Consider the following 21,410-nt stretch of genomic DNA (forward strand, 5'->3'; position numbering starts at 1 on the left):
CCCGTTCCAACCCCCTGTCATGGGCAGGGACACCTCCCACTGCATCAGGTTGCTCCAAGCCCCATCCAGCCTGGCCTCCAGCACTTCCAGGGATGGGGCAGCCACCACTTCTCTGGGAAACCTGAGTCAGGGCCTCCCCACCCTCACAGGAAAATATTTCTGCCTAAGATCTCATCTCCATCCCCACTCTTTCAGCTTCAACCATTCTCCCTCACCCTGTCCCTGCACTCCCCGAACAGGAGCCCCTCCCCAGCTTTCCTGGAGCCCCTTTAAGAACTGGAAACTGCTTTATGGTCTCCCTGGAGCCTTCTCTTCTCCAGGCAGAACAACCCCAACTCTCTCAGACTGTCCTTGTATGGGAAGTGCTCCAGCCCTTGGATCATCTTTGTGGTCTCCTCTGGACTCACTCCAAAAGATCCATGTATTTCCGGTGCTGAGGACTCCAGAGCTGAATGCAGGGCTCCAGGAGCTGAAACCCCTTCTGGGATTCTGCTTCCCAGTGCTGTTAAGGCAAAGCCATGCGAGATGTCTTCTTTGGTGTTCGCTGAAGTGATTCTCTGATGGAACCACAGGCCTGGGCTGCTCCTGTGACAGGCAGCAAGGAAAGCACACGGTGCTGGGTCTCTTAATTGCTGACGGCAGGTTGAACACACTGCCACAGGCATTCTTGGGGGTTCATTTTGCCACTGTCTAAATGCCAGCATGAGGAAACTGCTTCTAACCTGAAGGCGTTTTTTTTTTTTAATTTAGCGGAAATAGATGGAACAGGTAATTAACTGCAAAAACCTCTGCAGGGAGGTGCTGGATACTCCAGTTCTGTGCTTGATACTCCACCGTCACACTAGGCAGATGATTAGATGCTGGTCTGCAGCAGGGCTCGTCCAACTGTGTCCCACAGCAGGTTAAGAGAAGACTTTAACTGAGGTCAAGTTGATGGGGAGGATGAGCTCTGCATTTCAATACTTAAAGGGGGCTGGTAAGAGAGACAGGGACAGACTTTTTAGCAGGGCCTGTAGCGACAGGACAAGAGGGAATGGTTTTAATCTGAAAGAAGGGAGATTCAGAGTGGATATAAGGAAGAAAATCTTTATGCTGAGGGTGGTGAGGCGCTGGCTCAGGTTGCCCAGAGAAGGTTGGATGGGTCTCTGAGCAACCTGATCCCGTTGAATATGTCCCTGCTCAGAGTACTAGATGGGATTTAACAGGCCCTTCCAACCCAAACTGTTCTGCGATTTGATGATTCTATAATTTCAAAGCAAAAGCACCCCAGAAACAGGAGCAGCAGCTCCTTTTCCAGCCTGTAATGACGCAAAGCGGACCAACGTGCTGAATAAATATTTCAGTCGATTGTTGCAGGCCAGGGGTAATTTGTGGGTGATCATCAAAAAAGAACCATCAGTCTCTGATCCACAGATACCAAATTGTAATGAAGCTGCAATAATAGAGAAATCCCAGCGCAGCAAAGAGTTCATACGGGGTGAATGGAGAGAGCTGAGCTAACCTGGCAACAGTACTAGGAAAGGAACAGGAAAGCTTGTACAGAATTCAATTAATAAGCAATTAAAAACTAGAGCATAATCAGTGATATTAAAGGTAGGTTTACGAGGAGATAGAGCCTATCAAACCAAGCTTGGTTTGCTTCTTTGGTTTGTTTGGTAATTGCATGAAATTACAGGCTGGGTGGAGAACAGACTGAGAACAGCCTTGAGGAGAAGGACCTGGTGCACTGGGTGATGAGAAGCTCAACATGAGCCGGCAATGGGCGCTCACAGCCCAGAAACCAACTGTGTCCTGGGCTGCATCCAGAGCAGCGGGACCAGCAGGGCCAGGGAGGGGATCCTCATATAAAGCTGGTGAGGGGCTCTTGAACTTAGAGCAGACTCAGTACTGAAAGGGGCTCCAGGAAAGCTGGGAAGGGCAGGGAGAGGATGAGAGGACAAAGCTGCAAGAGGGGTGATTGAGATGAGATTTTAGGCAGAACTGTTTTCCTGTGAGGGTGGGGAGACCCTGGCCCAGGTTGCCCAGAGCAGTGGTGGCTGCCCCATCCCTGGAGGTGTCCAAGGCCAGGCTGGATGGTGCCTTGGGCACTCTGATCCAATGGGAGGTGTCCCTGCCCATGGCAGGGGGGTGGAACTGGATGGGCTTGGAGGTCCCTTCCAACCCAAACCTTTCTATGATTCATTCTATGAAAGGAGCACGTTCTCACAAGATGTTTGGTTTAACGCTGCCTGCTCTCGTTGCAATGCACTAACTAGAGTGGGTTAACAGAGAAACTCTAAAAATAGGACATCAGCTGAGAATCATTTTTGATTGACAGTGCAGTTTTGCTATTAAGCTCATGACTACTACATCAATGACTGGGATGGAAAAGTAACTTACAATGAAATTTTCAAAACCTGTGAAGGTTGGCAAAGCAGTCAACCAGGAGGGAGTGGAGGCAGCAGGGACCATCGGATGTGCCAGAGCCAAACAAACAGGACACCCATGTGTCAAAATCTCTGCCAAGAAACAGCATCTCAGGCTGCGAGAAAGTGGACCCAACTTCCCTCAATGCCAGTCAGGAGGCTGCGGTGCTTCAGCAGCCCAGCGTGGTGAAGAAACAACCAATGAATCCATAACTGCATGGATGGAGGAGAGAAGGAGAAGAAGAGAGATGTGTTCCATCCTCCATCAACAGAGGTGGGGAGATGCAGGGCAGAAGTGGATACATCCAGCCTGTGCCTGTACTTTTCAGAGAGGATGTTGAAAGTTGAACGTTAGTGGGATAAAGAGCTGCAAAGATGATCTAACATGGTAAAAATCACTGTGCAACAAGAGGTGCCAAGAACAGCCTTCTCAAAAACAAGACTAACAAATGTGCAAGAGCATTTGAGGGCAGAAAATACGTGATGAGCAATGGACAAAGACGCCCTTGGTTTCATGTGCTGTAGGTACCACACTGCGGAATCCAGCTGCCTCAGCTCAGGCTCCTGGATCACTGGGACAAGAAGGGACTTGCGGTTCTAGAGGCTGGAGCTGACATTGGCTGGGGAAGGAGACAGATCTCCAGGTCTGCATCTGTCCATCTCAGGGTTCCACCACCCGTCTGCTGCCTGCAGCCACCAAGTCCCTTCTCATACAGACCCTGCGACAGTTCAGGGCTGCAGGAACAATTCATATACCCATCACATATGAACTTAGCAACCACCTCAACTGCACCATCACAATGTAGGTGTCTACAGGAGGTAGTTTGAACACAACTCAACGCAACTTGTAGTATGTATGGCTCCTGTGGCAGAGCTGAAATCTCCCCACAAGCCCTGAACCATTATTCTTCTTCTATCTGCCATCCATCCCCCACCCAACACATCTACTTGGGCTGGGACCCTCTGGGGGCTTCTTGCCTTTCTCCTCCCAGAGAACAGCTGTGCAAAACAAGGTTTTTCAACTCTCCTTCTGCTACTCAAGCTCCTACTTAATAGCAATACAAAGAAGGTCATGCTTTATCAGTTTGTTGTATGGTTTTATTATGACTTTTAAAAAAATCATGTATATTAATACGCCTGCCCTGCATGCCATCTGTCTGTCTGCTCATTTTTTTTTTGACTCTGAAGCGAGCTTTTGCATGAACACATGCCTAGGACATGTTGGAGCTCACTGCTGAGCTCCAGCTGTGAAAGATACTTGATTTCAGGGCAAAAATGCTAGTGCAAGGTCCAACCACAAGCAAGAGCCCTTCCCCAACTCTTTTTTTCCCTTCCTCTCTTTAATGTCAGTCTAAATGTTCTGTGGGACAATCACAGAATCATGGAATCATTCAAGTTGGAAAAGGCCTCTAAACTCATCGAGTCCAACAGTCATCCCAACGCCACCATACCTACTAAACCCTGTCCCAAAGCTCCATGGCCACACGGGTTTTGAAGCCCTCCGGAGATGGAGACTTCAAGTTTACCACAAGGTCCTCGGCACAAAATACGATCATCATAAAAACCCAGGCTCTCAAATACTCTATGAAATCAAGTTTTACTTAACTTATGACAACAAGAAAGGTAAGAAATTATTAGTAGGGATTAACAACAAGTCAACAGTAACAGCTTTCAAGACAATGCATCTAGTCATTACTACAAGAAAATAAGCACAGTAATTAAGAAAGTTCCATCACCAATTGTCCTGTTATCATCACCCAGATCTGCAGTCGCCACGGGAGCCCCTTTTAGCAGCACAGATTTGGAGAGCCTATTCCAGACAATTGGGTACATCCACTCATAGATGGAGTCTCCAATGATAGCTGGGACAGATCCAGCTTTGTATCGTTGAACAAACAACTTACATTGTTGTAAAAATGTGGAGTTTCTGGTTCCAGTTGCTCACTGCTCCTCGCTCCAGGAGCGTGGCCAAGGTCCCAGAAGAAGAGATAAGGAGGCAGCTGGGTATCTCTTATCTTTAAGCTAAGGGGCTGTTGAGGTGCAGCACTCTTGCAGAGCTCCCCTCTTTTCCACACAGCTTTCGTGTTCATGCTGCCTGGTCAGCCAGGCTGTTGATAGTGTTTTTCTCATCTTGTCACCTATATTATTTTAGGTCTGTCATTTTATCCCACCGCTGCCCTGAGCAACCGCTGTCAGAGTTCCACCACTCTGCCAGTAAAGAAATTGTTCCTAATATCCAATCTAAACCTCCCCTGGTGCAACTTGAGGTAATTTCCTCTTATCCTAGCCCATGTTCCTTGGAAGCAGAGCCCAACCCTCGCCTGGCTTCAATCTCCTCACTGTGAGCTGCAGAGAGCAATGAAGTCTTTCCTCAGCCTCCTCTTCTCCAAGCTAAACTATACCAGGTCCCTCAGCCGCTCCTCATTAAGCCTCTTTCTCCAGATGCTTCCCCAGCTCCGTTCCCCTTCTCTGGACATGCTCCAGCCCCTCAAGGTCTTTCTTAGAGTACGTGGCTCAAAACTGAAACTCATGATTAAAGGTGCAGCCTCCCCAGCACCAAATGTAGGGGGATGATCCCTTCCCTGCTCCTGCTGGCCACCCCGTGGCTGATCCAAGCCAGGATGCTCTCAGCCTTCTTGGCCACCTGGGCCACGGCTGGCTCATGTTCAGCCACTGTCAACCAGCACCCCCAGGTCCTTTTCTACTGGGTAGCATTCCAGCTACTCTTCCCCAAGTTTCCATCTACTTCCACTTTGATAATCAACCGAAAGGTTTCAGTTGCTCTTAAAAGTATGAAAATCGTATTGAACCAAATGGCAACACTTTGAGAAAAACATGGCAAAGACATGACACCAACCCCCATCTAGGTCCTGGTTGGCATTCTCGCTCACTGAGCTACACACATTGCACCTGAACTTTCTTGACCTTCCCAGGAGACGTCACCAATGCCTTCCTCACCCTCTAGTCTCCACATCGAACAGGAATGTGGCTCCAGCTCAAGCAGAAGCTCTCTCTTCCCATTGGAGAGGATCTGGTGGGTAAGTGAGAGGGAAAGACCGACCACGCTCTCACCTGTTGGTGAAGACTTTACTGTAGTTGAACACCTGGATCTCCAGGATCTCATTCCCATCGATATTGCTTGCCACCGGCCAGCGGAAAGTCTGTGGAGAAAGGATGGGAGGAAGATGTCAGGCTCGTTTCAGGGATCTGCTGCAGAGGTGATGAGGATGGAGCTGAGATGACCATGAAAAAAGGCAAATTACCCCTTTTCCACAGCAAAAAATGTAGGCAGGGCTGTTTTACTGGGTCTCACGAAAAATGTGCTGAATATTTTATATATATAGTCTGAATATTAATACACATTGTATAAATGAGTACCTACATTTTTAATATGTATAAATGCACATTTTAGTTTTATACATCTATACATGTATGTATTTATATATGCATATATATAAAATTCACTTTGATTTGGGGGCTTTTGGCTTCCCAAGCCAAGAAGTTTGTCTGCCCATCTAAACCACTTGGGCTGCCTTCAGTTTTCCAAACCAAGGACCTCTTGTGACCTCCCAAAACTGACCACCCCCCATTGCCAAGCTGCTCTCGGAGCATCGTGGGATGGGAATGTGACACCCAGATGCAGAGGCAGCAGAGTTGAGCCCATGCAGGAGCAGCAGGATGGCATTCAAAGTCTTGAAAGGAAACTGCTTAGCAAGCAACTTCAGAGGAAGAAATCAGTGACTTTTCAGAAATATGCCAATGCTCATTTTTAAGATATTATTTCCCCCTTTTAGGCTTCCTGCAGTGAGTCAAGGAAGCAAATGAAAATCATCCTGAAATATAGAAGAAAACTAGAAATGGCCCCGAAGCAGTGATGTCATTCTGCTTGTGACAGAATGATGGAATGGTTTGGGTTAGAACAGACCTCAAAGCCCATCCAGTTCCAACCCCCCTGCCATGGGCAGGGACACCTCCCACTGGATCAGGTTGCTCCAAGCCTCATCCAACCTGGCCTTGAACACCTCCAGGGATGGGGCCGCCACCACTTCTCTGGGAAACCTGGGCCAGGGCCTCTTCACCCTCACAGGAAAACATTTTTTTCACCTCAAGCTCCCCTTTCAGCTTCAAAACGTTCTCCCTTGTCTTATCCCTGCACTCCCTGATCAACAGCCCCTCCCCAGCTTTCCTGGAGCCCCTTTCAGTACTAGGAGGCTGCTCTCAGGTCTCCCTGGAGCCTTCTCTTCTTCAGAGTGAACAACCCCAACATCCCCTCCCTGGCCCTGCTGGTCCCACCGCTTTGGATGCAGCCCAGGACACGGTCGGCTTTCTGGGCTACAAGCACATATTGCAAGCTCAAGTTGAGCCTCTCATCCACCGGTACCAAATAAGGTTATTTGGAAAGTGCGATGGCCTGGAAAGGGTCCTGGAATCCCCGCTGAACAGCCTTGCTCACAGCTTTCTGCACCAAGAAGCTCATCCAGAGATGTTAATGCTGCAGCAACCTCTAGGGAGCCAGCAAGTGATGCACAGTTTGGAGGAGCGTGCTCCCATCTGCTGTGCTCTGCAATGTTCCGTACCATTCTGGGAGCCCTCCTTGCACACATGCCTGCATATTTCCAGTTCCAGAGGGACACACTTGTCTACAGCCACTAATGCAATTTGCTTACAACATTTGGTTTTTTACCTAAAATCCTTGGAAATGAAAGGCAGGGTACCATTTTCCACCATAAAAAATCATCCCTTCAATGGTGTAGTCCCTGATTTCTTGGGACTGGGCTTGACAATGGGGCTCACATATCAATCCTGCTGCAGATCTTCCAGATTTGGCTTAATCATTTAGGATAGAATGCAGAAGCTCACAGTTTGAGGCTTAAAAAATCAAGGCTGGGATTCCTCCACCTTGACTCAGATGCTCAGAGGTTACCTGCCTAAATCCACACCCCTTGTCTGGGCTCACCATGAATAGGGAAACTCTGGCATATCCTGCATACAAACTATGCCCTGGGTCACTTCTGGGAGAGGGTCACACTCTTTCTATTCTTTTTGGACAGACTTTTCAGCCATGACTATATGCCTGAGATGAAAGGAGGGCACTTTGTTCTGGAAGCTGTCCAAAACACCTCCCCCAAACTACTAACAGGACAAGGAATGGGCACCCAGACCACCAAGCTATGAACAAACTTCTATACCACATTCTCCAGCCCATAATCCATGCTCTGTCAGTCTGCCCAGTCAGCAAGGATAGAACAAGAGGGAAGGGTTTGAAGCTGAAAGAGGAGAAATTGAGATGAGATCTTAGGCAGAAATGTTTTCCTAGGAGGGTGGGGAGGCCCTGGTCCAGGTTGCCCAGAGAAGTGGTGGTTGCCCCATCCCTGGAGGTGTTCAAGGCCAGGTTGGATGGGGCTTTGAGTACCCTGACCTAGTAGCAGATGTCCGTGCCCATCGCAGGGAGTGGAACTGGATGGGCTTTGAGGTCCCTTCCAACCCAAACTTCTATGATTCTGAGGATTTTGGAGAGGCAGGAGGTGGATCTGGAGCATCCAGACCACATTTAGCACCTTGTGGGTGTAGGTCTGACAGAGGTCAGCTCAGCTGCAAAATGAAAATACAAGTCTCTGTGCTTATCTCTCTGATCTACAGACACCTCAGCCAAAAAGGAACAGCTCAAAGAAACTGGGCGATATGGTTTCCTTCCTAAGATTGTTATTTTTTATATTTATTATTATCTTTCAAGCCTGGAAAGGTTTCGTACAGTTGCTCAGCCTGACCTCTTAAACAACCCAGTCCACCGATTTTTGTTTCACTCAGAGGCTCCTAAATCAAACACAGATAATGCCTTGTAGCTCAGTCAGAACATATTTTTAACAGGGGGAAAAAAAAGGAAAAAAGACATCCGAGAATTTAAGCAACAACATTTAATTACACTCTCAGATAAGCGCTTTCCACAGCTTCTGGCAAGAAACATTTGCACATATTTCTGCTTTGAATTTACGGGCTTCAGCTCCCCAGCTTTTCCTTGTGTTTGCCCATCAAGCTAAGGTGCTACCTAAACTCTTTCATTTGGGTTTTTAATTGTTGTTCTTTGCACGGAGGGAACTGCCGTTGGACTGATGAAGCCAGCATTCCCTTTGCAACACAGAGAGGCAAATCAATGCCCCATCCCAGTCTATGAACCTCCAGAAAGGAGACTGGAGCTGGGCACCTTGCTAAAAGCACCTAGAATCATAGAATCATTAAGGTTGGAAAAGCCCTCTAAGCTCATCCAGTCCAACCATCAGCCCAACACCACTCTGCCAACTAAACCATATCCCCAAGCGCCACAGCCACAAGGGTTTTGAACCCCTCCAGGGATGGGGACTCCAACACCAACCTGGGCAGCCTCTACCAGGGCTTCACCACTCTTACCGTAAAGACATTATTCCCAAAATCTAATTTAAACTAAACACCTAGCACAGGATCTGCCAGGATAGGAGTCATCCTGTTGCAAATTCCTCCTGCTCCCACTGTCACCCAGTTAGTGGGACGTCACCCAGGAGCTGCATTGCATTCACTCAGCATCTACTCTTTGCAGGCAGGCTTTCCGTCCCTCAGCACCTTCACAGGAAGCTGTTCTCCATGTAGGCAAGGAACGGGGGCAAATCATGGAATCATGAAATCATGGAATGGTTTGGGTGGGAAGGGACCTCCAAGCCCACCCAGTTCCAACCCCCAGCCATGGGCAGGGACACCTCCCACTGGATCAGGTTGCTCCAAGCCCCATCCAGCCTGGCCTTGAACACCTCCAGGGATGGGGCAGCCACCACTTCTCTGGACAACCTGGCCAGGGCCTCCCCACCTACACAGGAAAACGTTTCTTCCTAAGATCTCATCTCAATCCTCCCTCTTTCAGCTTTAAACCCTTCCCTCTTGTTCTATCCTTGCATTCCTGATCAAGAGCCCCTCCCCAGCTTTCCTCTTCTCCCGATTGTAATAATCCCTGCTGCTCCCACCAGCATTAAGCCAGCAGGAGGTCTCCAGTGCTGCATTGCATTTGCTCAGCTTCCACTCTTCACAGACAGGTTTTCCTCCCCTCAACACACTTGCAGGGAGCTGCCTTTCATGCAAGTGATAAACGAAGGTGATTTGTTTTGGAGCTGGAGTTTTCTTGGTTAATTTATAACAGGCCCCGAGGGATTACTTGCTCTCATCAATTCAGACTACCTGGGCTGAAGGTCAATACTGTGTGGCAGGTCATGCTAGCTGGGAAGCAAAGACAAACCATGCCATGGGAGTTACTCACTGGCAGGGGTTGCAGTACCTGCAGTGAGCCCTGTGCCTGCTTCCCCAAGCTGCTTTCCACCAAATCACTAGAAAACAGCCCTACCACGAGCCCTACAGCCCTTCCTAAATGTGGTGTACATGGAGGTGACCCATCTGTCCTCCCAAACCGAGCTCATGCCGGGAGGGTCTGACCTTTGCAAGGAGCTGCACTTAACTGCTACTCTTCACTGTGTTTACCCGTGACCCTAGATTCATGGAATCATTAAGGCTGGAAAAGACCTCTAAGTTCATCTAGTCAAACCATCAGCCCAGCCCCACCGTGCTGACTAAACCGTGTCCCAAAGCGCCACGTCTACACATTTTTTGAGCCCCTCCGGGGATGGGGACTCCACCACTGCCCTGGGCAGCCTCTGCCAGGGCTTCAGCACCCTTTCAGTAAAGAAATCTTTCCTAATATGCAATTTAAACCTCCCCTGGATCTCTGATTCACACTGGAGTCTTCTCTGGCTGCATCCAGGTGGTTAATGAGGAAAATCAAGGTATTTGCAGTGGGCAGGAGAACAGGGAGCTGGGTACAGCCTGGCTGCATCACCTGTCACTCAGAACAAGGAGACAAGGAGAACCCAAAGCTTGGTCCAGGCAAGCAAGGCTGCTCCCAATCAGCTTGCCTCACCCTGCTGCAATTCACCGTGTAGGCACTACCAGGCTGACTTTAACCAGAGGCTCTCACAACAGGAACAACAATAAACATGCTCTAACCAGAGAGATGGAGACAGCCTGAGGCCCAGATGCAGAAAGAGGCACTAGAAGAAAATAGGATGCATACAAATATACATCTGTGGCTCAAGGCTCACTTTACCTGCTGCCTTTTAAGCCCTATAGTCCTTGTCCTGGCAAGCACCAGAGCCAATCCCCTCCCACATGCTTCCCGGGACTGCAGCGGGCTCAGGTCATAGAATCATAGAATAACCAGGTTGGAAGAGACCCACCGGATCATCGAGTCTAACCATTCCTATCAAACATTAAATCATGTCCCTTAGCACCTCGTCCACCCGTGCCTTAAACACCTCCAGGGAAGGTGACTCAATCACCTCCCTGGGCAGCCTGGGTCTGCCCAGGGAGGTCTTGGCTGGGAAGCTCTGAGCTTGGCTGGGATGCTGTGATCTTGGCTGGGATTCTGTGCAGCACCAAGCTCTCGGAGCAACCGCTGTCTGGCATCCAACCAATCCTGAGACAGCAAGTGGAGCCTCCAGCCCTTCAGCCCCAGCAGGGAAGGGTATCCTTATTCAGCTCACAAAGAGTTTAAGTGCAGCTCCACCACTGCACACCTCCACGGCTGTTATTGAAATCAGTTATTAGACTAACAAATCGCTGTGTGCAGATCTATAGAACTCTGCATCCCATTAACATCAGCTGCTTCCCAACATCTGCCTCAGCATTGTGGGAACATGGCTGAAGTCAATTTTCCAGCCAGCTTCTCACTGTGCTTCACCAGTCCCATGCAGATTTGGGGGTACTGGTGGCAGATCCCACACTACCCATGCCATGAGCTTCTCCTGCTCCTTAATCCTCCCTGGTACCATGTGGGAATCAGAGATTAAGCTCTTTCATGCCCCTATAATCAGCGCTGGTGAGGTTGCACCTTGATGGAGTCCCAGTCCCTGGAGGGGTTCAAAAACTGTGTGGCTGTGGCACTTTGGGGCATGGTTTAGTCGACATGGTGGGGTTGGGCTGATGGTTGTAGTGGATGAGCTTAGAGAGCTTTTCCAATCTTAATGATTTTACGATTCTTTCCCTAAAACCTGGAGCAAGGACTAACTGGTGCCAGAGACACAGAGGGGCAGGGAAGAGCCAGGGTTGCTTTGGCTGGGAACATCACAGGAAAAATCACCCCACATCCCATGCTTGGAATCAGGATAAAAACTCATTTTCTAAAGACAGAAAAAGCTTTAGAAGGTGATAAACAATTTAAAGATCTTAATACTCCCCACAGACTCATCTATTCACCAGCCTCTGGGAACAAGTTATCTTCTATGAGAAACACCAAGCACTCAGAGGAAAAAAATCCATTCTCTTTTGAAAGTATATTTCCATTTTGAAAGAAACTTCTTAGCAGCACCTGAGTTCCCTTCTTGTGTGGGTGATCTCATTTCAGTCAGCTCAGAAGAGATGAAAGAGGGGAGATTGAGATGAGATCTTAGGCAGAACTGTTTTCCTGTGAGGGTGGGGAGGCTCTGGCCCAGGTTTCCCAGGGCAGTGGTGGCTGCCCCATCCCTGGAGGTGTTCAAGGCCAGGTTGCATGGGGCTTGGAGCAACTTGATCCAGTGGGAGGTGTCCCTGCCCATGGCAGGGGGGTTGGAACTGGATGGGCTTTGAGGTCCCTTCCCATTCAAACCATGCTGTAAGTCTATAATTCTAACATTTTCTCAGTAACTGCTTAAGAAGAGGCTATATTTTAAAACCACCCAGAACTGAGGTTAGGATTCCTTCTCTCTCCCTTTCCAAGTCCAAAGCTGAGCACTGAAGGCCAATACAGCATCCGATGAGCACCCAAAGCCATTTAGTTGGCTGGTCACTCGGCATGAGCCAGGAATGCAGACGGATGGGGATCCTGGCAGGCTGAGCATCAGCAACTGAGGCACATTTGAAACCAAGAAGAGTTTTTCCCTCTGAGCCAAGAGCCCACCGGGATTCACAGAGTGGTGACAAGTGTTTTTTTTTTGAAGTTTCAGCACAAGCAACATGGATTATTACTTTTTTTTTTAATTAATTGCCCCATGAGGAAATGCTGTAGAGCTGCTCCCACATTATTGGATACCCCATGTCCTCAGTCTCAGCCAGACCATGGCCAAGGGCCCCAGCTGGTACCTGCCAGGAGAAACCCTGGAGCAAAAAATGTAGATGCCAATATGCTTTAATTGGGGAACAGGTGATATTTAACTGGACAGGGAGTCACAGCAAAGCAAACCAGATGTGGGAGACATACCAGGAGGAAAACACGTCTGCTCTTACCTCATCAAACTTGGCCTCGTCCTCACAGTTTTCAAGCACCCGGGTGTAGAAGGAGAGACCTAGAGAGGAAAAACAGGTTGGTTACAGTGAGGTGAGGGGCAGCTGGAGTGGGAGACATGGGTGCAGCATTGCCTGGGATGGAGGATTGTGGCTGTGAAGGTGGAAGAGCATTGCAGGTGAGAAGGGGGTGTGCAATGGGGGTGTGAGGAGGGACACAGCCCGCACACGAGGGTGAATCCAGCTCAACTCCTCTGCACCAGCAACAGACACCACATTAATCTGCTTTAAGAGCTAATTCAGAAGTTTCACTGGTGTGTTCGAGTCTTGCCCCATCTGTTGCAGAGCTGGGGACACAGAGCAAGCTCCTGGACGGGGATTGTGGCTGCATCTGTAGGGTCTTTACATTGGTTCCACAGGGGCTCCTCAGGCTTTGGGGTATTGGGATGCAGGACCCCCCAGAAGTATGCCTGAAGCAAAGGGATGAGATTTAGGACTGATTGCCCCAAGAAAACCACCCCAGCTCCTGCACAGAGCAGCAGATCTGCACATTTGAGTCCAACCGCATGAATGTAGCTACACGTGCCCACCTTGATGGCAGCGTTTCCCCACCACTGCACCCCTGGATCTGCCGGGCACCACATCGGGGCAGGGATCTGGGGAGGATGAGGAGCGGAGGCTGCTCTGCCCATGAGCAGGTGAGCCTCATAAGCCCTCGGTCAGCTGGGAGCAGGGACAAGAGTGGAGGAGCTTCTGTTGTGGAGGGGGAGCCAAGGCAGAGCAGCCAGGTGTTAGTTATTGAAATAACCAGGTTTTCCCAAGAAGACCCAGCTCAGCCTTTCAACTGCTCTCAGCAGAATAACCTCACCCACCCACGTGGCCCTGAGTCAATATTCCTAGTTAATATCCACTTCATAACACTGCAGAGGAGAACTTATAAAAATGCTAATATTTAATCATTGAATCACATTAAGGCTTTCCCTTCTAGAAAGGAAAACTGTCTCCTGGGTAATTAAAACCATCTCTGTGCAGGAGTCTGGTCTGGGGCCAGCACTGCACAGGCAACCTGTGGTCAGGGTAGGTGGATGCCAGGGTGACTCTCATTGCTGTGGGGTCAACTGCTCCTTTATTTTACTGAAGACAGAGCCATCCCAGTGACACGACTCTTTGTAGGGAATTCCCCATCCCTGTCTAAGGTACCAATTGCACAAGAAGAGCCAGAAAATCCTTTTGTCAGACTTTCTGCTGTCTGCAGCATCCAACCTGGGTAAATGAAACCCAGAAGGTGTGTCCTGTATTCCAAACCAGCCTCCAGGTTCCCTGCTATGAATTGCTTCACCCATGGATGCGTGAGTTTCTCAGGGATACAAGCAGTCTGTCCCTGTCCCCTTCACCCAAGGTCAGGGAACCTGGACTGGGAATGAGACCACTCCTCCACCGAGATGGAGCCACCAGGAATAGGTCTGAGGGCTGGAGTACTTCACCTGTGAGGACAGCTGGGGTTGTTCAGCCTGGAGAAGAGAAGGCTGTGGGGAGACCTTAGAGCAGCCTCCAGTCCTGAAAGGGGCTCCAGGAAAGCTCGGGAGGGGCTCTTGATCAGGGAGTGCAGGGACATGACGAGGGGGAATGGTTTGAAACTGAAAGAGGGGAGATGGAGACAAGATCTGAGGAAGAAATGTTTTGCTGTGAGGGTGGTGAGGCCTTGGCCCAGGTTGCCCAGAGAGGTGGTGGCTGCCCCATCCCTGGAGGTGTTCACGGCCAGGTTGGATGGGGATTTGAGCAACCTGATCCAGTGGGAGGTGTCCCTGCCCATGGCAAGGGTTGGAACTGGATGGGCTTTGAGGTCCCTTCCAACCCAAACCATTTCATCATTCTATTTATTAGGCTAGTCTAAGAGTGACAGCTCTGCTATGGGCAACTAACTCTGTACAAGCTCAGCCCCTGCTGGGGGACAGGAGCAAGGACCCCTAAATAGGCAGGGTGAGGAAGAGTCACCATTTTTCTGCTCTTCCCCTGCAGCCAGCCCAAATAGCCCACCTCATCCCTCCACTTCCAGCTGGATAACCTGGCACCTCTCCCTGGCTGCTCCCATGGGTCCAAAACTTGGATCTCCTGTCCATGCCTCAGCCTCTCCAACTTGCAAAACACTAACAGTGCAGCTACAGCAAAGAAGGGCTGCCAGAAGTGCAGGGATCCCCGGGAGAAGAGGAGCAACGTTATTCCATCGCCATCCCACATGGCTGTCAGTCTCAGCCCTTTCTCAAGAACACTTTTATCAAGGTTGTGATTTATTCGTCTCCCACTTGAGCTGAAGTTGAGCAGCACTTCAGAGCACTGCCCACATGCAGAAATGCACACGCCAGCCTCTCACACCGGAGCTGAACTTTTTCTTTATCGTCTTTTTCCACAATAATAGATGCTTTTGAGTGAATGAGCAAACACCCACTTGGGGATTTCTGCCCAAACCTCCAGGCTGCGCTGCTGGTGGGTTAAGAGAGGGAGGAGGCTGGATGGCAGCTTGACTAGTGAAGAGCATCCCTCTCCCCAATGCTCAGTAACTCCAGGAAACCAGGATCCTGAGCACTATCAGCACAACACTGCCTGTGCAAATTTCAGGATCTGCTGTGAGGAGCACCAAGGGACGCTAGGCTGGTGGAGGGCACCTCACTCCACAGCGTCTAAAGCTCCCTCTAGTCAGGGAGAAAGGCAGGAAACTCTTCTCTGGAGATCTTGGCATCAAAATCCAACCATGCACACCGGGATGTTCCACTGGGTCTGGCACTGAGGATCTGGGTCAATGTGCCTGGCTCTGTCCCAGGGCAAGGGTTAGCGTGGGCTTCATCCTGGAGAAGTTTGGATGGGCCCTGGTTGGAGGGAAGAGCCTTGGCCAGCCTGGATGGGGATCAGGGCAGGGATGGTGCACCATCATTTTAATCAAATAGCAAAACTACAGCCAGAGATGTAAAAGAGTTTTTCAAAGCAGATGAGGCAGCCAGCAGGACAAATGATGCAGCTTCACAGCAGCATTAAACTTGCTGCCCATCATTCCCAAATTCTTACGGAGCGAGGGGACAGAAAGCACTGCCTGAGTCACAGAGACACTAAACACCAGAGGAGACCTGCCCCAGCAATGCATGGAGTGCACAGAGAGCTGGGACCCACTGGTGCAGGATGCGCCTGCAGGACCCAGCCCTGGCTCATCCAGAGCAATGAGCAATCCATCCTGAACTGATCCTCACAAGTGCCACCAAGCACATCAAGAAAAGACATAAAGCACATAAGAACCCCTACCTCACTATTACTACAACTGTTGAACTCCATGGTGTGTCAGAAAGATCAACTTCACATAAAGATCGTACTGCTTATGTGTCCTTACAGCGTGATAATTCTTATCCCTGCTCCAGGCTTCAAGCTGGCTGAAGTACGACCCGGTCCCAGCTTCCAGAGACGTTATTGAATTGCCCTTGTGCTGATGCTGGGAGGCAGGGACAGGGAAAAAGGGGGTAATTATGCCTTTTTAATGACACTACGGTCATTAAGGCAGTGCAGGGAAGGCTGTTTCAGGCAGCGCTGGCTGGCCTGGCTTGGAGGCGATGAAAATACCTGCTCCCCTGCGCTCCCACAGTGCGTTCACAGAGAGAAGGGACAACTGTTCCTGACTCCTGGCGCTGTCAAACCATCCCACACCCGCCTCTGCCCACCAGTGGGTCCAACATACAGGAGAACGCATCCAGCACCACACAGCGAGCTCACACTGAGCCTGAAAAGGTTTGGCTGTTGCTGAGGCTATGAACCCCCAGAGAGTTTTTGCTCCTTTTGCAGCTTCCCTTGGAAAGCTTTGGAGCTGGCGTGGATCTGAGCCGAAAAATAAGAAAGCTGCAGCATCCTTAGAAGAAATCCAAGCACACGCCAGGTGCTGGCACAAAGCAAGTTCCCTCTCTGGCCCTTCCAGTGATACTTTCTTGGTGGCACAGCCTCACAACCAAGCCCTTTATCCAAAAGCAGGAGCCCAGCTCCCCCTCAGCTGGGGCACAATCCTGCTCCTAGGGGGTATTTGTCACCCTGGGACTTCACCCGCTTTCCCCTGGATGAATCCCCCTCCTCCCAGGCTGCCCACGGGGGAGGTACCAGGGGGGCTGCAGTGTCCCACCTGGGTGCAGGTGTGCAGGTGGTGGGCAGCTCTTCGAGCCGGCAGGCTCGCATCCCCCCCTCCCAACCTGAGCGTGTCCGCAGTGGGGAAACTGAGGCAGCAGCCTGTCCCGGGACAACACCCCCTCCTCCCAACACACCCTCCCTGCTACCTCGAAAAGCTGCTTTGGCGATGCGGTCAGCTTTGCCGCGGAGCCCGGAGACGGTGCGGAGGTGCAGCAGCAGAGCCATGGGGGGCAGGCAGGTGCGGTGCCCGGGGCGGTCTGCGCGGTGCGGGACGGGGCGCGGGGCTCAGCACGATCCCCGGTGCCCGCTACGATCCCCGGGGCGCGGTGCAGCGACCGCTACGGTCTGCGGGTCACGGTGCGGTGCCTTGCGCGGTGCCGAGCTCCAAGCTGAGCTCTGAAAGGCGCGATGCGGTGCGATGCGCGGTGCCTTGCGCGGTGCTGCGCTCTGAAATGCGCGGTGCGGTCCCTTGCGCGGTGCTGAGCTCCAACCTGCGCTCCGATGCGCGCTGCTGCGCTCTGAAATGCGCGGTGAGGTCCCTTGCGCGGTGCCGAGCTCCAAGCTGAGCTCTGAAATGCGCGGTGCGGTGCGATGCGCGGTGCCGAGCTCCAAGCTGAGCTCTGAAAGGCGCGATGCGGTGCGATGCGCGGTGCCTTGCGCGGTGCTGCGCTCTGAAATGCGCGGTGAGGTCCCTTGCGCGGTGCCGAGCTCCAAGCTAAGCTCTGAAATGCGCGGTGCGGTGCGATGCGCGGTGCCGAGCTCCAAGCTGAGCTCCGATGCGCGGTGCTGGGCTCTGAAATGCGCGGTGCGGTGCGATGCGCGGTGCCGAGCTCCAACCTGGGCTCTGAAATGCCCGGTGCGGTCCTTTGCGCGGTGCCGAGCTCCAACCTGCGCTCCGATGCGCGCTGCTGCGCTCTGAAATGCGCGGTGCGGGTCCCTTGCGCGGTGCCGAGCTCCAAGCTGAGCTCTGAAACTCGCGGTGCGGTGCGATGCGCGGTGCCGAGCACCAACCTGCGCTCCGATGCGCGGTGCAGGGCGGTGCGATGCGCGGTGCTGCGCTCCCAGCGGCGCCCCCAGGTGCGGTGCGGTGCCTTGCGCGGTGCGGTGCGCGGTGCCGCTCCCCCCGCTGCGCTGCCCCCAGCCCACCCCAACGCTGAATTATTCAGCAGCGGCGCCGCCCGCCCTCCATCCCCTCCTTTCCCTCCTCTCCTTCCCTTCCCTCCCCTTCCTTCTCATTCCCTCCCTCCGAGAAAGTGGGTGGTTGTGGGGCCGGGGGCAGCTGCAGGGAGCTTCCAGCTGCAGCTGTAGGAGGTTGAGAGTGGGGAAACTGAGGCAGGGCTCCTCCTGGCAGGGCTGGGTGCGCTGCATCTGCGGGCTGGAGCCTCTGAGATAAGACCTCAGCGGGTGAGACTATGCGTGAGCCAGAGATGGGTCACAGAATCACCAGGTTGGAAAGGACCCACTGAATCATCGAGTCCAACCATTCCCATCGATCACTAAACCATGTCCCTCAGCACCTCATCCACCCGTCCCTTAAACACCTCCAGGGAAAGCGACTCAACCACCTCCCTGGGCAGCCTGTTCCAGTGCCCAATGACCCTTTCCTTGAAAATTTTTTCCTAATGTCCAGCCTGAACCTCCCCTGGTGGAGCTTGAGGCCATTCCCTCTTGTCCTGTCCCCTGTCACTTGGGAGAAGAGGCCAGCTCCCTCCTCTCCACAGCCTCCTTTCAGGCAGTTGTAGAGAGCAATGAGGTCACCCCTCAGCCTCCTCTTCTCCAGGATAAACACCCCCAGCTCTCTCAGCCGTTCCTCATAAGGCCTGTTCTCCAGCCCCTTCACCAGCTTCGTTGCTCTTCTCTGGACTCATTCCAGAGCCTCAACATCCTTCTTGTGGTGAGGGGCCCAGGACTGAACACAGGATTCGAGGAGCGGTCTCACCAGTGCCGAGTCCAGAGGGAGAAGAACCTCCCTGGACCTGCTGGTCACGCCGTTTCTGATCCAAGCCAAGATGCCATTGGCCTTCTTGGCCACCTGGGCCACTGCTGGCTCATGGTCAGTCGCTGTCAACCAACACCCCCAGGTCCTTCTCCTCTAGGCAACCCAGCACAGTCTGTCTGCTCATAGCTGAGGATACCTCCAGAGCCCAACACTTTTCTGGCTGGTGGAAGATCCACACTAGGACCCCTGGTGATTTATCCACCCATCATATCCATAGATTGGATAATGAAGATGGGCAGGAGCTGCATAGGAACCCAACTGCAAGGAAGTCAATGAAACACAGGGAACACCAAAGCGTGATGTGTTAAAATCATTCTCTCCAGCTTGAGAGCCTGTGATCAGCAGCTGAGATGAGAAAATGTCCTTTTGAAACGTTAATTTCAGTTTTTCACCATGTCTCTGTGATTTTCACATCTCTGCACGTGAATAAAATTACACACCCACCTCTGAATCACCTCCGATTGCTCTTATTTACTATGGGTTTACACCACAGGCAAGGGGGAGAGGGCTGCCTGATGTGGCAGAATCAGGTCCTAACTGGTCCCTCCGCATTCTCCTTCCACAGCACTGGGATCCCATTAAAATAAATCCGATTGCACATGCTGGAAGCAATAATCTTATGATGCTGCTATGGGACTTTAAGTCCAAAATTAATGAAATTTTCACTTCTTAAACCTTTTTCTCTATTTTTTTCCCAGCTAAACTCTTCCCACGCTTGCAAAAATCACATCAACCTCCTCATTTGTCAAACCACTGAGGTCCTTTTTATTCATTACAGAAAGTTGTTGTGGTTTTCTTTTCCCACTCTTTTGTGCTGCCCTGAGAGTCAGATGAAGGCGTAGCACCTGGGGGCTGATCTCGACCCCTTTCATAGAATCATGGAATGGTTTGGGTGAAAAGGAACCTCAAAGCCCATCCAGGTCCACTCCCTGCAATGGGCAGGCACATCTTCTACTAGATCAGGTTGCTCCAAGCCCCATCCAACCTGGCCCTCAACACCTCCAGGGATGGGGCAGCCACCACTTCTCTGGGAAACCTGGGCCAGGGACTCCCCATCCTCACAGGAAAACATTTTTTCCTAAGATCTCAGTCCTCCCTCTTGTAGCTTGAAAACATTCCTGCTCATCCTATCCCTGCACTCCCTGATCAAGAGCCCCTCCCCAGCTTTCCCGGAGCCCCTTTCAGTGCTGGAGGCTGCTCTAAGTTCTCCCCTGCAACCTTCTCTCTCCACCCCAACTCTCTCAGCCTGGCCTCATAGAGGAGGTGCTCCAGCCCTTGGATCATCTCCATGGCCTCATCTAGACTTGCTCCAACAGATTCACATCCTTCCTCTGCTGAAAACTCCGTGGCTGGGTGCTGCGCTCCAGAAGTGAGTCTTTGTGGGGTAAAGCTGCCTTGTAGCATCATCTATAACTTCGAGTGCTGCAGTGGGCAGCTTTGCATGTGCGTCTGTCTCTGAAAAAAAAAGGGGCAAAACACTGTTTCAGTAAGTAATTTTTCCCTGGTGTCCAATCTAAATCTCCCCTGGCACAACTTGACACCATTTCCTCTCATCTCATCCCTTGTTACTTGGGAGAAGAGACCAACACAAACCTGGCTCCAACCTCCTTTCCTGGAGCTGCAGAGAGCCATGAGGTCTCTCCTCAGCCTCCTTTTCTCCTAAATAAACAGTCTCAGGGCCCCCAGCTGCTCCCAGAACCCCTGGGCTCCAGACCCTTCCCCAGCTCTGTTCACCTTCTCTGGACACACTCCAGCCCCTCAAGGTCTTTCTTGGAGTGAGGGGCCCAAAACTGAACCCAGGATTCAAGGTGCAGCCTCCCCAGCACTGAGTGCAGGGTGACAATCCCTTCCCTGCTCCTGCTGGCCACCCCATGGCTGATCCAAGCCAGGATGCTGTTGGCCTTCTTGGTCTCCTTGCAGGTCAGCACCTCACAAGCAGGCTTAGATCCTTTTCCTTGGTCTATAATGCATTTCGCTCTCCAGCCCATGTGTGATTTCTGTGCAGTGATCCCACTGTAGGTCCCAGCGTTTGCTTAGCTGGTTTATTCAGTCTCCCTAGTTGAACTCAGCAGGTCCCACATTTGGCTCCGCAAGGACTTTCTTCCTTGAGCTGCTTCTAGCCTGGCTCCTTTCCCTCTGCCACAGCCATGTCTTCTCTCTTGGCATCTTCTTCATCTCCTCCAAGTCTCCCTTTCATTCCTGTCCCCTCCAGCTGCCCCAGCAGCCCAGCTCCCTGGCCCTGGCTGCAACAACCTCAGCTGGAGAATGTCCGGTCCCCTTCCCCAGCCAGAATTGGCTCTTTTCAAAGAAAGTGATCCAGCCAGTCTAGTAGGACTGACTTTCAGTAAATCCAGTGAATAATGCCTGCAGCCTTTAGAGAGGCAGACTTCACTGCGCCCTGCTAAAACACCTCCCTGGTCCAGAAAGGACTTTGTGGTGTTTTCCTTCCCTGACAGACCCTAAATGCCACTATCAGCCAAGCGAGCTGCACCAAATTTCATCTAGTCCTCCCCAAGCCCTTCGCATCAACACCTATTTTCTCCCATACTCTTGTTTTCTTTCACATCTCCTTTTTATTTCAT

At 51.4% G+C, this 21,410-nt stretch overlaps 1 protein-coding gene across 7 annotated transcripts in view; it reads right to left on the reverse strand.

The window, feature by feature from the left end:
* OTOF (otoferlin) overlaps positions 1–17,070 on the reverse strand; it is a 106,823-nt gene extending 89,753 nt beyond the window's left edge. For all 7 annotated transcript variants that reach the window (XM_069850594.1, XM_069850593.1, XM_069850598.1 and 4 more), the window contains exons 1-3: positions 16,976–17,070; positions 12,678–12,736; positions 5,478–5,566 (exon numbers count right to left, since the gene is read on the reverse strand). In XM_069850594.1, coding sequence (XP_069706695.1) covers positions 5,478–5,566; positions 12,678–12,736; positions 16,976–17,054 — 227 coding nt within the window. In that variant the 5' untranslated portion in view covers positions 17,055–17,070. The remainder of the gene's footprint in view (positions 1–5,477; positions 5,567–12,677; positions 12,737–16,975) is intronic.
* Between the last annotated feature and the right edge of the window lie 4,340 nt (positions 17,071–21,410).

This window comes from Phaenicophaeus curvirostris, chromosome 2 (assembly GCF_032191515.1).
Source record: "Phaenicophaeus curvirostris isolate KB17595 chromosome 2, BPBGC_Pcur_1.0, whole genome shotgun sequence".
Taxonomy (NCBI): Eukaryota; Metazoa; Chordata; class Aves; order Cuculiformes; family Cuculidae; genus Phaenicophaeus; species Phaenicophaeus curvirostris.